The 12,774-nt window shown below is 43.1% G+C and overlaps 2 protein-coding genes across 3 annotated transcripts; one reads left to right on the top strand and one right to left on the bottom strand.

Moving 5' to 3' along the window:
• The first annotated feature begins 1,430 nt into the window (after window positions 1-1,430).
• LOC105562518 (growth hormone-regulated TBC protein 1-A) lies at window positions 1,431-4,773 on the top strand. 2 transcript variants are annotated; one of them, XM_012013426.1, is made up of 8 exons: window positions 1,433-1,797; window positions 1,941-2,174; window positions 2,283-2,484; window positions 2,562-2,792; window positions 2,923-3,083; window positions 3,402-3,510; window positions 4,232-4,417; window positions 4,504-4,773. In XM_012013426.1, the coding sequence occupies exons 3-8, from the start codon at window positions 2,347-2,349 to the stop codon at window positions 4,609-4,611; spliced, it is 933 nt and encodes a 310-aa protein (XP_011868816.1). In that variant the 5' UTR covers window positions 1,433-1,797; window positions 1,941-2,174; window positions 2,283-2,346; the 3' UTR covers window positions 4,612-4,773. The 2 variants fall into 2 exon arrangements, with proteins under 2 accessions (XP_011868815.1, XP_011868816.1); XM_012013425.1 differs by lacking the exon at window positions 1,941-2,174 and having other exon boundaries at window positions 1,431-1,797.
• Window positions 4,774-5,090: 317 nt separating this feature from the next.
• Window positions 5,091-6,119, bottom strand: LOC105562519 (mitochondrial import inner membrane translocase subunit TIM14). The gene is made up of 3 exons (XM_012013427.1): window positions 6,002-6,119; window positions 5,475-5,600; window positions 5,091-5,392 (listed from the first exon to the last, which is right to left on the bottom strand). Exons 1-3 carry the CDS (start codon window positions 6,002-6,004, stop codon window positions 5,180-5,182), a joined length of 342 nt encoding a protein of 113 aa, XP_011868817.1. The 5' UTR covers window positions 6,005-6,119; the 3' UTR covers window positions 5,091-5,179.
• Between the last annotated feature and the right edge of the window lie 6,655 nt (window positions 6,120-12,774).

Consider the following 12,774-nt stretch of genomic DNA (forward strand, 5'->3'; position numbering starts at 1 on the left):
TCAATACTATATACATACTTGCTGGACCAAATATTTGTCACTTCGATACTCACGCGAATCACTGAATGTAACAGTAAATTAATTTGCGTGGCGGGTATTGTACGCGAGAAACGACCGAGTGATCCTACCACGATGATACACAGAATTGTTCTGAGCTAACTTCAAAGACTGCCGGCGACTTTGCTCCGCGCATATTATATTCACGTTTCAAATCGAAATATTGCGCTATTAACTTGCCATTTCTTATATTTTAAATCATTTAATATTAATATAGAAGGGAAATTATCGAACTACGGAATTTCGCCTCTTCTTTCGACAGGAGTAACTAAATTTTGGCTAGCTTCCAAGTTAATAAATATTAATTAAAATTATTTGGATTACTCACAAACCTTTTTAATTGTACTTTAAATGTTTTTATATAAAATACAAACGATTGCATATAGAAGTTATTGAAAAAAAAATTATTTCCTGTCACGTGTGAATGAGACGCGCTCAGTGGAAATGCAGCCTAAGTGACGTAAGGCATTTCTTAAGGCCTGTGTCCACGATGCCTGGACATAAGCCTTTATATATACATGACTGATACTTTCTTCGCCAGTGATAATTTACAAGCAAGTAGAAGAAAGTCCCCTATTATAAGATAGGATGCTAATATGAGAGAGCGGAGTTTCTGCTAAGTTAATAGACATTATCTGTTGGTTTCACCATGAATTTATTGCCCTTGGTGTAAAATCTGTTTAGTGGAAAATTCATTGTTCGTGTAATTGTTGCAACAAAAGATTTGTGATTGAATTTGGACGTTGAAAACCTGATATCTTATATTAAAATCTTATCTCATAATATTACAGAACGGCAGAAATTTTATTTCTTATATCTTAAATTATTCAATATTATAGAAGAAAAACACTATCAGAAGATACCGATAGAATTTTGCCTCTTCTTTCGACAGGAGTAACTAAATTCATAATTATTTAATTACAAATAAACAAATGACTCGCAAACCTTTTCAATCGCGCTTCAAACGTCTTCATATGAAATATAAACGATTGCAAATAGGCATTATTTAAAAGTACGTTCATTTCCGGTCAAGTGTGAGAGAACATTTTAGTGAGTTACTAAAATTTTCTGGTAAATTTCTAAAGCCTCGTCTACATAGAAGTCGTAAAGTCGTAGTCGTAAGAATAGTCGACTGTGATTGGTCAATTCTTATGTATCTGACGGAATTGACCAATCGCAGTCCATTATTCTTACGACTACGACTTTACGACTTCTATGTAGACGAGGCTTAAAAGTTTTTGGTAATTTACTAAAATGCTGCTGCTCGCTGTCCATGAAAAGTCAGCTTAATTGATCGATTGTTTCGCGCGTTTTAAATCGCCGCGGGTTTCGAAGTGTGGCGCGATGCGGCGACAAATCGTCCGTAATTTACAAAAGCGACGGGCCAAGTCTGTACTTCGGAAGCGTCGCGAATGCGGGGACGCTCCACGGGTGTTTCTCGCGTCGCGGGCATTTCGCAACCCGACGACTCTTTCGCAACCCTCTCTGCCCGTCGTTCGAGCGTCCGAAACGAAACGCTCACGACGGACGCGCGCGCCGCGAGAGCTGTGTGTGCACTGTGCTCCTTCCTCCGCGCGTTTCAAAGCATTTCCAGGCGCGATCGAGCATCACGTGCCGATAGGCGAAACCCGTGGGCGTTTCGTACACGAAATATCTATGGACGCAGTTACACGCGCGCGCGATCGTAGATCTCCCCGACGCCCATCGAGCTGCGTAGGGCATGGCAAGTTCATGCTTCAGGTGATTCGCTACCGCCTCTCCTTCTGCTTCCGCGGAACGATCGCGCGTCGCGTGCCGCGTCGCGTCCGCGGCACGCGACGCACGATCGCAATTCTCAACAGTGTCGCCGATTCAAAAATATCGCGTTTGTTTTGTCTTTTCAGTTTTGTCTCGTCAAGGTTATGTCCGCCCCTCAAAGCCCCGCTTTGAAGACGAAGGACCCTCGCGATCTGCCTTCTCCCGTGATTCAAAATCTGTTAAAACCCGTTCCTCTTCCCTCCTTTTAGTTTCCCTTTATTTTTGCATGTTAATTTGCGAATTTTTCGCGCCGTAATGAGAACAGCATAAAAATCATGACATTTACGTAGCAATTGATGTATCAATTTCAGCGTATTTTTGTAAGATATATATGTATAGACTACTTGTGTGTATTTATATGATTATATATATACATATATATACTTATAATAACTATACATCTATTCATATCATACATCTGTTTCCAGTGATGTGGACGAATATGGTTTCGAACGACCACACGACTTCGATTATGAAACATACGAAGACTTTATGTCCGATTACCTCAAGGTGCTCGCAAAAATGGCCAAAAAGTGGGCGAAAGTTATCGGCGAGGGAAAGTCCCTGCAGCGAAGTATCACGCTCAAGAGATACATTCGCAAGGGCATCCCAGGAGAATACAGAGGATTGGTAATATATATTATGGAGCTCGGCTTATTATGCTTGGAGTGTTCAGTAAGGGAAGAACAAAAATTGGATCATTATAGGTATGGCTCGCTGTGAGCGGTGGAGAAGACATGAAGAATGCGTCGCCGGATATTTACCAAAAGTTATTATTATCCCCTCATAATGCAGAAACCGCTGAGATTATTAAAACTGACCTCCCAAGAACATTTCCGGACAATATATTCTTTAATAATACAGAAAATCAGCAGCATCAATTGTATAATGTTTTGCTGGCTTTTGCTCACCAGAACAAAACTGTTGGATATTGCCAGGTAACGTCTACAATTCGTCGAATACACGAATCAAATAGCAACCGAATTTCACGAATAATATGATTTTGTGAAGAAATTTCTAATCAGAGGTTTGTTCTACCCGATTTGAAAATTTTAAATATTTTTTTAGGGTTTAAACTATATAGCGGGCTTACTTCTGCTTGTAACAAAAAGCGAAGAATCAGCATTTTGGCTACTGAAAGTGCTAATTGATAAAATCTTACCGGACTATTATACACGCACTATGGACGGCCTACTTATCGATATTGACGTGCTTGCAGAATTAGTAAGGTAAATCAGAATTCATTGCGGTCTCACTTAACAGCAATATTCGTACATAATACATAGAGGAAAGTCCCCTATTATGAGATAGGATAATATAATTTGGGATAGCGGGGTCTCTGTTAAATTGATAGGCATCATCAGTTGATTCCACCATGAAATTATTGCCCTCGGAGCGAAATCGAGTTTAGTGGAAAATTCATTGTTAGATTGTGTAATCGAAAAAAGATTTGTGGATTGAATTTAGGTGTTGAAACCCTGCTATCTCATATTAGAGACCTATCTCATAATAGAGGACTCTCCTCTACGTATATGTTATTTTTACAGGATAAAAATGCCAGACGTGTATCAACATGTAACAAACATAGGATTGCCCTGGCCAGTGATTACGACTAAATGGTTTGTGTGCTTGTTCGCCGAAGTTTTACCTATTGAGGTACGTTAGTACACTAAGATATACAGGGTGTTTAAAAAAACCATTTAATATTTATATGGTAGATAGGACACACCATACTGAGTAAGAAAACCTAAGTGAACATGGGTCGAAAACTCAACCGTTTCTGAGATATAAACATTTTTGTATGTTAGCATCATATGATTGACTTACTGGCTTCTATGTCGCATGCGGCGTGAGAAGAAGATAATATGTCTAAGTTATTATCTCGATATTTACAGAAGGTGTTCCACATGTCCTTTCATTTCCATACACGCTTGGTATCTTCTTACAGAGTCGCGAACTCTCGAAAATTCCAGGTCTCTGTCGAATTATTTGACAAGCACGCTGGATTCGGTCACGTAATTCTTCTAAGTCATTTATCGGCGAAGAACACACTATGCTTTTCAAATATCCCTACCAAAAAAAATCCAACGGATTAAAATCAGGGGATCGAGGGCGAACATCGCATGCGACATGTAGAAGCCTGTAATGTTCATATCTCAGAAACTGTTGAGTTTTCGACCTATGTTTATTTAGGTTCTTTTACTCAATATGGTGTGTCCTATCTACCATATAAATATTGAATGGTTTTTCTTAAACACCCTGTGTATCAAAGCATGGAACATTGTTAGTATACAATAATGAAATACGTGCAAACATCATTATTTTCCATATGAAAGATCCATTTCAAGAAAATATTATAAATCTCTCAAATTCACAGACTACTCTGCGTATTTGGGACTGTCTCTTTTACGAGGGTACCAAAATTATCTTCCGTGTCGCATTGACGCTCATAAAAAGGAACAGATCTAATCTATTGGCTTGCCAAGATTTTACAACATTAGCCGAATGTTTTAAGGAAATCACGAAAGATAGTATTGTTCTGCGATGTCACGAGTTTATGCAGGTATGCGGCCGTATAGTGCGTGTAACCCCGCGTGCAAATGGTGAAGGGAGTTGATTATTTACCGAGATATTTTTTCTGTTTTGCAGAGTATTTTTAAAGTACCTGGATCACTGCCTGGAAATACAATAACAAAATTAAGAACAAAATTCATACAACAACGTATAAAACGGAAACAGGATAAGTTGGAACGATAGTATTAATGACAGACTTTTTTCATATACACCGAAATATTCTAGTCTATTGTGTTACTCGTTTGAATCTTCTGCAAAATCAATGGATACAAAGCTGTATTATATTGTTACTGCATAATTCTGTTATATTAATGTACATATAATGTTTATTTTGTGATATGATACATTTATTCAATTTTTCTAAGTTTACCTTAGACTATTATTGTATATATGCAATGTAATAAAAAAACCCAAGTTATTAATGTTTTACTGAGGATAATAAAATTTTAAGTATTATAAGTCACGATGAGTTGCATAATCGCGATACCCCATCGGAGAAATAATATGGAAATAATGGGACATCTGAGGAAGAACAGTTCTTGTGCAATATTTTCTTATAGTTGACTCTAAATTTATACTCGTGCGGCTTCTATTAATACACAAACGTTAAGAACTTGATCTGGTTGGTTAAAGCGGGTGTTAAAAAAATTATCCTATAAATATATAGCTTCAAAAATAGAGTATATTTACTATGGCTATAGAATTAAATTAACTGTACAATTTGGCTTCTAAATATATTACAAGTCTGCCGTTACTTCTCGAGCAAATCCTTTGCCTCGTTAATTTTTGCAGCGACGTACGGGGAGCCGCCACGATCTGGATGATTTACAGCCATTACTTTTTTGAACTGCTCCTTTATTTTACCTTTGTTAGCCGTAGGAGACACGCCCAAGATCAAACTGGCCTCTCGCTTGGTCATCTTCTGCTCGAAACCACCCTTGTAATACTTGCTGTTCGCTAGCGACTGTAAACATCACGTCTCAGTACTTTTGTACGCATGTGATGGAACTACGAGAAATCTGTCGAGGTAAAGCAGACATTTTTACCTGGGAATCTAGCCTCTTCACAGTCTCTGCCATCCTCTGCGATAAATTCGGTAGTCTCCTGAGAACATAACGGCCGGCGAACCCAACGGCCGCCAGGCCAATACCTGCTGCCACAAGCGTGCTTGCCTGGAAAAGAAATCGTTTGTCCTCATCAAATATCTTAAACTCGATACTCTCGATATAATTAAATGCCTCGCCGAAAGCAGCAGCTTATCGGGAGAAGATTGACGAGATTCGTCATTGAGAAAACTTAACCTTCTACTTAATCCTAAAGTCATATTACTGAATGGCACTTTATACTGAACCGCACGGCTGTCTTCGCTGCGAAATTATTTTTTTTAGAATAACATGATACGTTAATTAACGTCGAAAAGATGACGAAATATTTGCGCGCAACAGTTGCCACGCGTTCACTCACAATACGTCCCGTAGGACTCGATATTATTAAGACTCTGTGTTTTCTCAAAATGCGACTTTTATGCCATTATTTTTCAATTTCAAATAAATTCCTAAAATGACATTCCTACCATTTAGATCGGTGTTTCGAACTCAGACGCAGTTCTGCGTATATAACAACAAAACTATACAGGCCGCGATCGCCCCAACGGACCACGCGCACGCCGTGTTCCGAAACCAGTTCGCTTTTTCGCGCACGCGCGGCGTAAACGTCGTCCGCAATGAAGTTCTATGCGGCGCATGCGCGAAGAAGCGTCCCGTCCCGAGCAGAGTTGCCAGATTTGGCGATTTCACGCCAAATAGGCGATTTCTAAAGACCATTTGGCTCTGAAAAATTGCAATTGGCGACTTGGAAATTTTGATTTTTTTTTGGACGATTTATTTTGACGATACTTGATAGTTTTCTTATACAGTGCGTGTGGAAATGTTTTTTCACGTGTATCAAACAGATTATTTAATTTTGTTTGTTTAAATTCGATACACTCCCGTTATTTTGAATATAAATAGCATAGATACGTTTCCGTTGTTTTGGATAGTTCAATTTTAAACAAACGTCCATCATTTCTTTATAACAAGATTAGTTTATAACAAGACTAAATGCACTATATCTATGTAATTCATTGAAGAACATTAAAGAGGTAATTGTATTTTTTTTCAAAATATATAATCTAGATTTAATAATCATAATGTTTTTTCAATCTCGTCCTATTATAGCCGAGTCTGTTCAAAAAGGACAAATATATATTACTTGTAATTATATAAAAGTCAAGATGACATCATTTTGACTTTATTTTAAGTTTCATCTTGATTTCTTGTTCTACTAGTTGAGACAGTACTGAAATTGGCGCTTTTTTTTAACGATTTGAGTGACCTCTAATGGCGATTTGACAGTTCAAATATCTGGCAACCCTGGTCCTGGGATCACTGGCGCACGCGCCGAAGCATCGCCTGTATCTTCGTTGCTCGTCACATGCCCGAGAGAGACACGATACGACGCTTTCAGCAAGCGAGCGCCCAAAGTAAACGCAATCGTAATTTTAGAACGATCAGCTACGATGCCGCCATCTATGCTGTTTTTGAAGGCATTATCGTTGTCGCAATAAAATCGTTATCCCATATTAGTATCCTACATTATCATTCGTACATATTTTCGCACACACACACACACACACACACACGCGCGCGCAGACGCGCGCGCGCGCGCGCGCACACAAAATGCACACATACGCGACACACATGCGCACGCACGCACGCACGCACGCATGAACGCACGCACGTACCCGCGCTCATCCTCTCTCTCAATAGAAAAAGAACGAAAAGGAGCAAGGTATCTCATACCTCGGTTGAGACATGAGGAGGGGAAAAGAAAACAAGCGCGGTTGGAACACTCTGATATCTTCGGCAACGAGTCAAAAATTGTTTTCATACGCGTACGATCACACGGACGGTACGCGAGCGACGAGCCTTGTCGCGAAAGGCGCGACGCGACGCCGATCGACCGCTGGTTTCAGCTCCTGGTTGATAACGGCCGATGCAAGAGGCTCTCGCTTATTGTAGCCGAGCTTTCCGCGTCTTTCGTCTCTCCTCTCTCTCTCCCTCTTTCCCCCCGCCTCGATGTACATACAACCATCTGCTTCATTTTAAAGAGAAAAGTGCAGCGCGGCACTGCCGCGAGGAACATACTTTGTATCCCTTAATCATCTCCCGATACCGGGTCAGGCGGGCGCAGAGGACACGCGAAGACGCGGGCTGCGAGGGACCGCGCGCTATCGCGCGTTACGTCCGCATGCGCGCGTGTAACGAAGCCGGCGTGCGTTACGAAACGCACGCACGCACGAAAACGCGCGTCCCCGTGCGCGCTGCGCTAAATATGGACTATCGTCGCGCGCGAGACCACCAACCGCCGAATCCTTTCGAATAGCGACGCGGTTACGAGTATACAATAAGCCTCTCGGGGGAGGGGGGGGTTCCCCGCGCGGGATTCCTGGGGGATTCCTTCCGAGCGCTGCGCGGCGTGGACGCGTGTATCCCGTGCCACGTGCATCGATTCGCGCGCCCGGAGAATTCTATTCGAGCTGGTTTTGCCGCGAGAGCCGGGGGGGAAGAGCGTTGGACTCGTCGCGGCTCGTAAATGCGCGGTAGCTGGCGGTAGCGCGTAGAAACTGCGCGACGGCAACGGGACGATTGATGTCGAGAGCCTGCCCTGCCGAAGGGACTTCTCGGCGACACGATCGTCGATACCGAAATATATCGCTCGCTCGCTCGCTCGCTCGCTCATTCTCGATCGGAACCGAGCCGCAGCTTGCTCGCGCACCGAGCGATGATCGACGCTAAGTCCTGGTTAACTCAATCTCTCTCTACCGTCCCCTCCCTCTCAGTGTATCGCGCGGCGAGACCGATATAACTTCGGTGGAAGTTGAGATTTCGATGGGGACAGACATGAATGCGAGAGTAATCTCTATAACGTTCGTTCGCGAGGATTGGCACGAGATATATATTTATTATTGGCCTCTGATTGAAATTATACATCTCTCTCTCTTTCTCTCTCTCTCTCTCTCTCTCTCTCTCTCTCTCTCTCTCTCTCTCTCGCGCGCGCGCGCGCGCTTTTTCTTTCTCTGGCTCGCAACGGTTCGGCATGGGACAAAAGAGGACAATCGCTAGAGCCTAGAACAGACGCGGAATCCGGCACGCGTGAGACTTCAGATCTGCAGACGCGTCGTCGAGGAAGGTGTTGCGACAGAGCGGCTCGATTCCCTTATGACTCTCGCGGGATCCCTCTTCTCTCCAAATAAGACGCACAAAAATGTAACCTGTAATCCGCACTGTGCTGTCGCACTCTCGCATGCGCGCCGTGCCTACCCATATGTAAGTGTATCGCATTTGCGCCGCGACAAGCACACATACACACACGCGCGCATACACACACATGCACACCAGAGGCACACCGAGAGAGCGAAAAGTAGGTTCCGAGTGAAGATAGCGCATAGAACAGGCGCACACGGATGAAACGAGCGCGAATGTGTGCGGGTCGCGATCGTGCGCGGCGAAGGATGACGACTTCAGGCCACAGCACACGCGAATTGACATAGGCGGGCGCAACACGCACGTACATACAACACGGGGTCGTTTAATGCCTTAATACGTGAATTTAGGTGTTTATCGGACCACCTGGGGAGAGATGTGCGTGCGCGCATAAATTCGTCTGTTGAGGCATTAACGAGCCCGCGTGTACGAGAGTGCCACCCAGTTATACGCGCGGGGGATACCCGCGTGGAACACCTGAAATAATAACCCCGGCTCACCGCCGTCTCTCTCGTCCGGGACGTACTTACGTACGCGCTTATGCACTTATACGTTTTATGTAAATTTAACACGCAACGCTCCTCGACACACGCGAGAGCGCGGTACGGCGGCGTTTTGCGCACGAATCATTTCGACGAAAAAAAAATCGTCGAATATAAATTAATTGTATTTTCGCATGCCGAGCGCGCTCCCTCTATCAGGGTTGGGGAAAGTTACTTTATAAAAGAATCTAGTTACAGTTTTTTTTTGCTAAAAGTGTAACTAGCTACGGTTACAAGTTACCAATTCTGAAAAGTAACGCGTTACAGTTACGGTTATTCAAGAAGTAACGAATCGTTACTTTGCAGTCACTTTCTTGCGACAAAAATAAAAATGGCAAATCTGCGTTTGAATTGTAAAGCGTCGATAGAGACGTTTATGCGCAAGTGCACGGCCTAATGCGATCTGTGGAGGTTGAAAAAATATATAAAGTAACTCTTGATGTAACCATTAAATTAGTTACCAGTTATCGAAAAAATGTAACTGAGTTAAGTTACAGTTAGAGCTGGAGAGAAAGTAACGAAGTTAAGTTAGAGTTATCAAAAAAAGCAACTGTAGCTGTAACTTCGTTTACAAGTAACGAGTTACTTCCCAACCCTGTTATCTATCTATCTATCTATCTCGCTCTGTCTCTGTCTCTCTCATTGCAAGCATTGTAAGCTACGGTTACATACGCGAACCTGTGTGTGCGGCGGCCTTTAAGGCCGCGCTGTAACGCATACGAGTAACCCGACACGCGGGAGAGAGCTCGCTTACGCACACACCTGTGAATAGTTCAGTTATAGCGAGACGTTCGGGCAGCATCAGCTATTATATACATATATTTTTTTTTGCGCTTGAACCGTACTTTATCGGTCGAGGCTCTTGTACACCGCGCCCGAGACGCTTATGTAAATTAACGCGCGGCACGACGTAGTTTTTGTCCCTCTCGTAAACTACCAGCGAGCGTTTCTCCGCACGTCGAGCATCTCTCATTCCTTTTGTTTGTCCTTTCGCGGCGTCGGTGATAGCGCGCGCGCGCTCACACGCGAGTGAGAGTGAAGTTAGTTAAATACCCCTCATGTCGTATCCCCTCGCCCCTCCTGCCGTTTGCTGTCCCCCTCCTTTCGTCTTCATCCCGCGCGTGGGATGGCGTCCGCGCGTTTAGAGGCGAAAAAAAACGGAAACAAAGGAAAAACGAGGGGGGGGGGGTAAGAGGAAAGGAAAAGGAAACAGAGGAAAAGCAGGGCCACGGAGATGAGACGCATGTAGACCTCCCTCACGCAGCGAACTTCCCGTATTTATAGTCCTCCGCGCGTTCACGTACGTTGCACCCGCGGCGGGATTGTATATCGGCGATGCGTAAGGTGCGTACGTGCGTGCGTCGTGTGCGCGCGCTCTCGCGAATCGTGTAACGGGTGTACGTAATGCTCGGCACGCATCGTTAGGCGCGTACGCTAAAATAAACGAATGTATGCACTAACGGCGACAGAGAGAGGGGCGGGAGGGAGGGAGAAGGAACGAGGAAGAAAGAGGCCTGCTACGTGCGATCGTCGTCGGGAGCCACATCACTCTTACTCCCCTCCTACCACGCTTGACGAAGCTATCGCGATTTGGCTTTCTTATCTCCTCTTCGAGGATTACTCGAGCTTCGCCTTCTTCTCCTCCCTCCCTCCCCTTTTTCTCACGACGGATGATCCTCCGGCGTTATCCCAGCGATACCTCGCGTTAGCGATATTTGTATTTGTCTTTCATTAAGCAACCTCGTCGACGATAACAGCGACAAATCGATGTCGCGTCGCTGAATTGAAGAAGGTACATCGGTTTGTATAGTTGTTGCGCGCGCGCGAGAGAGAGAGAGAGAAAGAGAGAGAGAGGGGGGGGGAAGCTGCAGCTGTTATTCTCGACAAGTAATTTAATTTTTTCTTCCCCTAAGAGGCGCGAATCTTGTCGGCCTACGGAGAATAGCGGAGTGCAACGACCTACGGCGTGAAATTGCATTTTGTAACGAAGGATGTACACGCTCGCACTGGCACATTGCGAAAGTTGCCGGTTTTCCTCCCGCGGAGTCGATCGCGATCGCACAATGCGATCGGGTGGCGCGGCACGGAGCGTCGACGTAAGTGCGTAACGTCGCCACAAACGCAACGCGCGTCTTCAGTTTAACGAATGATCCCGCCTGCGAGCGAACGCCCTTTTACCCCCTAACTGCCAATTGATGGAGCGCGCGAGAGAGTCGAAGACGCCACGAGATTATCGCTTGGCGATCTTACGTAACAGCGGCGCGTAATTTTGTAAACGGCGCATTTACGCTTACGCAATTATGAAAGTATATTCGCTATAATTGTATTAATCTTTTATCCCCTCTCCTTTCCACCCTGTTCTTTGTTTTCTCAATCTTTTTTATCAATCTCTCTATCTGTTCAGCTCGCCTTCCCCTTTTTCTTTTTTCCAGCATCGTAAGTTCGTTATATAATTATTAACTACGACACGTTAAATGATAATTGCACTGTAATATTTAACTGGAAAATTTTCAATTATTTATTAGCTATAAATAATTAATACAATTCGATTTAATCTCAGATTATCTTTTCATTCATTGTGCTATCCCACGATTATTCCTAATCTCCGTGTTGATCTCTTTTATTACGGGAATCCGTCAAATGTTATCACGGTAGTTTCCACGACGTCCGAATCCGGTAAAAAAATTTTCACGCATGAGCACACGTAAATATATAGTGTTATATAAAATTATACGTCAAAAAAATATGTCCATACATATTTTTACAATGTACATTTCTATATAGTTCTATACAATTCTACAGAGTTCTATATAATTTTATCGATCTATACTTGCTTTTATATGAAAAATGTTTTAACGTGAAAAATTGCTTATTTATAATTGCATAACTTTGTACAAATTATACACAATTACATATAATTATAAATGAGCCGGTTTTCACATAAAAAAAGTTTTCATGCAATAGCATGTACAAATCTATAAAATAATACAGAACGGTGTAGAATTGTATAATATAAAATTATATAGAAATATACAAATATGTATGGACATATTTGATGCATATTTTTATATAATTCTATATATTTATTCATGTTCGTGCATGAAAAACTTTTTACCGGGAATATACCTATATACGGGACTGCGTCATTAAAAAATGCAAAGTATATGAAGGCAGACTAATTACGTCGTACGCGAGAAAGCGAATTTTCATGAGTAGCGATCGGAGATCGTCGCCGAATAAAAATACACGCTTTCCGCGTTTGTGCGTGCAAGGACGATTAGGCAATACGCACTTACACCTCCATCACGGATCGCGGTGTGTGAGGCTGTATATACGTGGCGCGACTTTAGCAGGTTCGCTGATTGAGAAACTAAAAACAGTTGGTCGTACCTGTTGTAAGATATATTTTTATCCCTTTCAATTGAAACCGCTCGCGATTGCCCGTCGACATTGTCGATTGGGATTGGATTTCGGCGCTACAGATGACCCGGAAACAATAG

This window comes from Vollenhovia emeryi, unplaced genomic scaffold (genome assembly GCF_000949405.1).
Source record: "Vollenhovia emeryi isolate VEMERY1.0 unplaced genomic scaffold, V.emery_V1.0 DF939186.1, whole genome shotgun sequence".
Lineage (NCBI taxonomy): Eukaryota > Metazoa > Arthropoda > Insecta > Hymenoptera > Formicidae > Vollenhovia > Vollenhovia emeryi.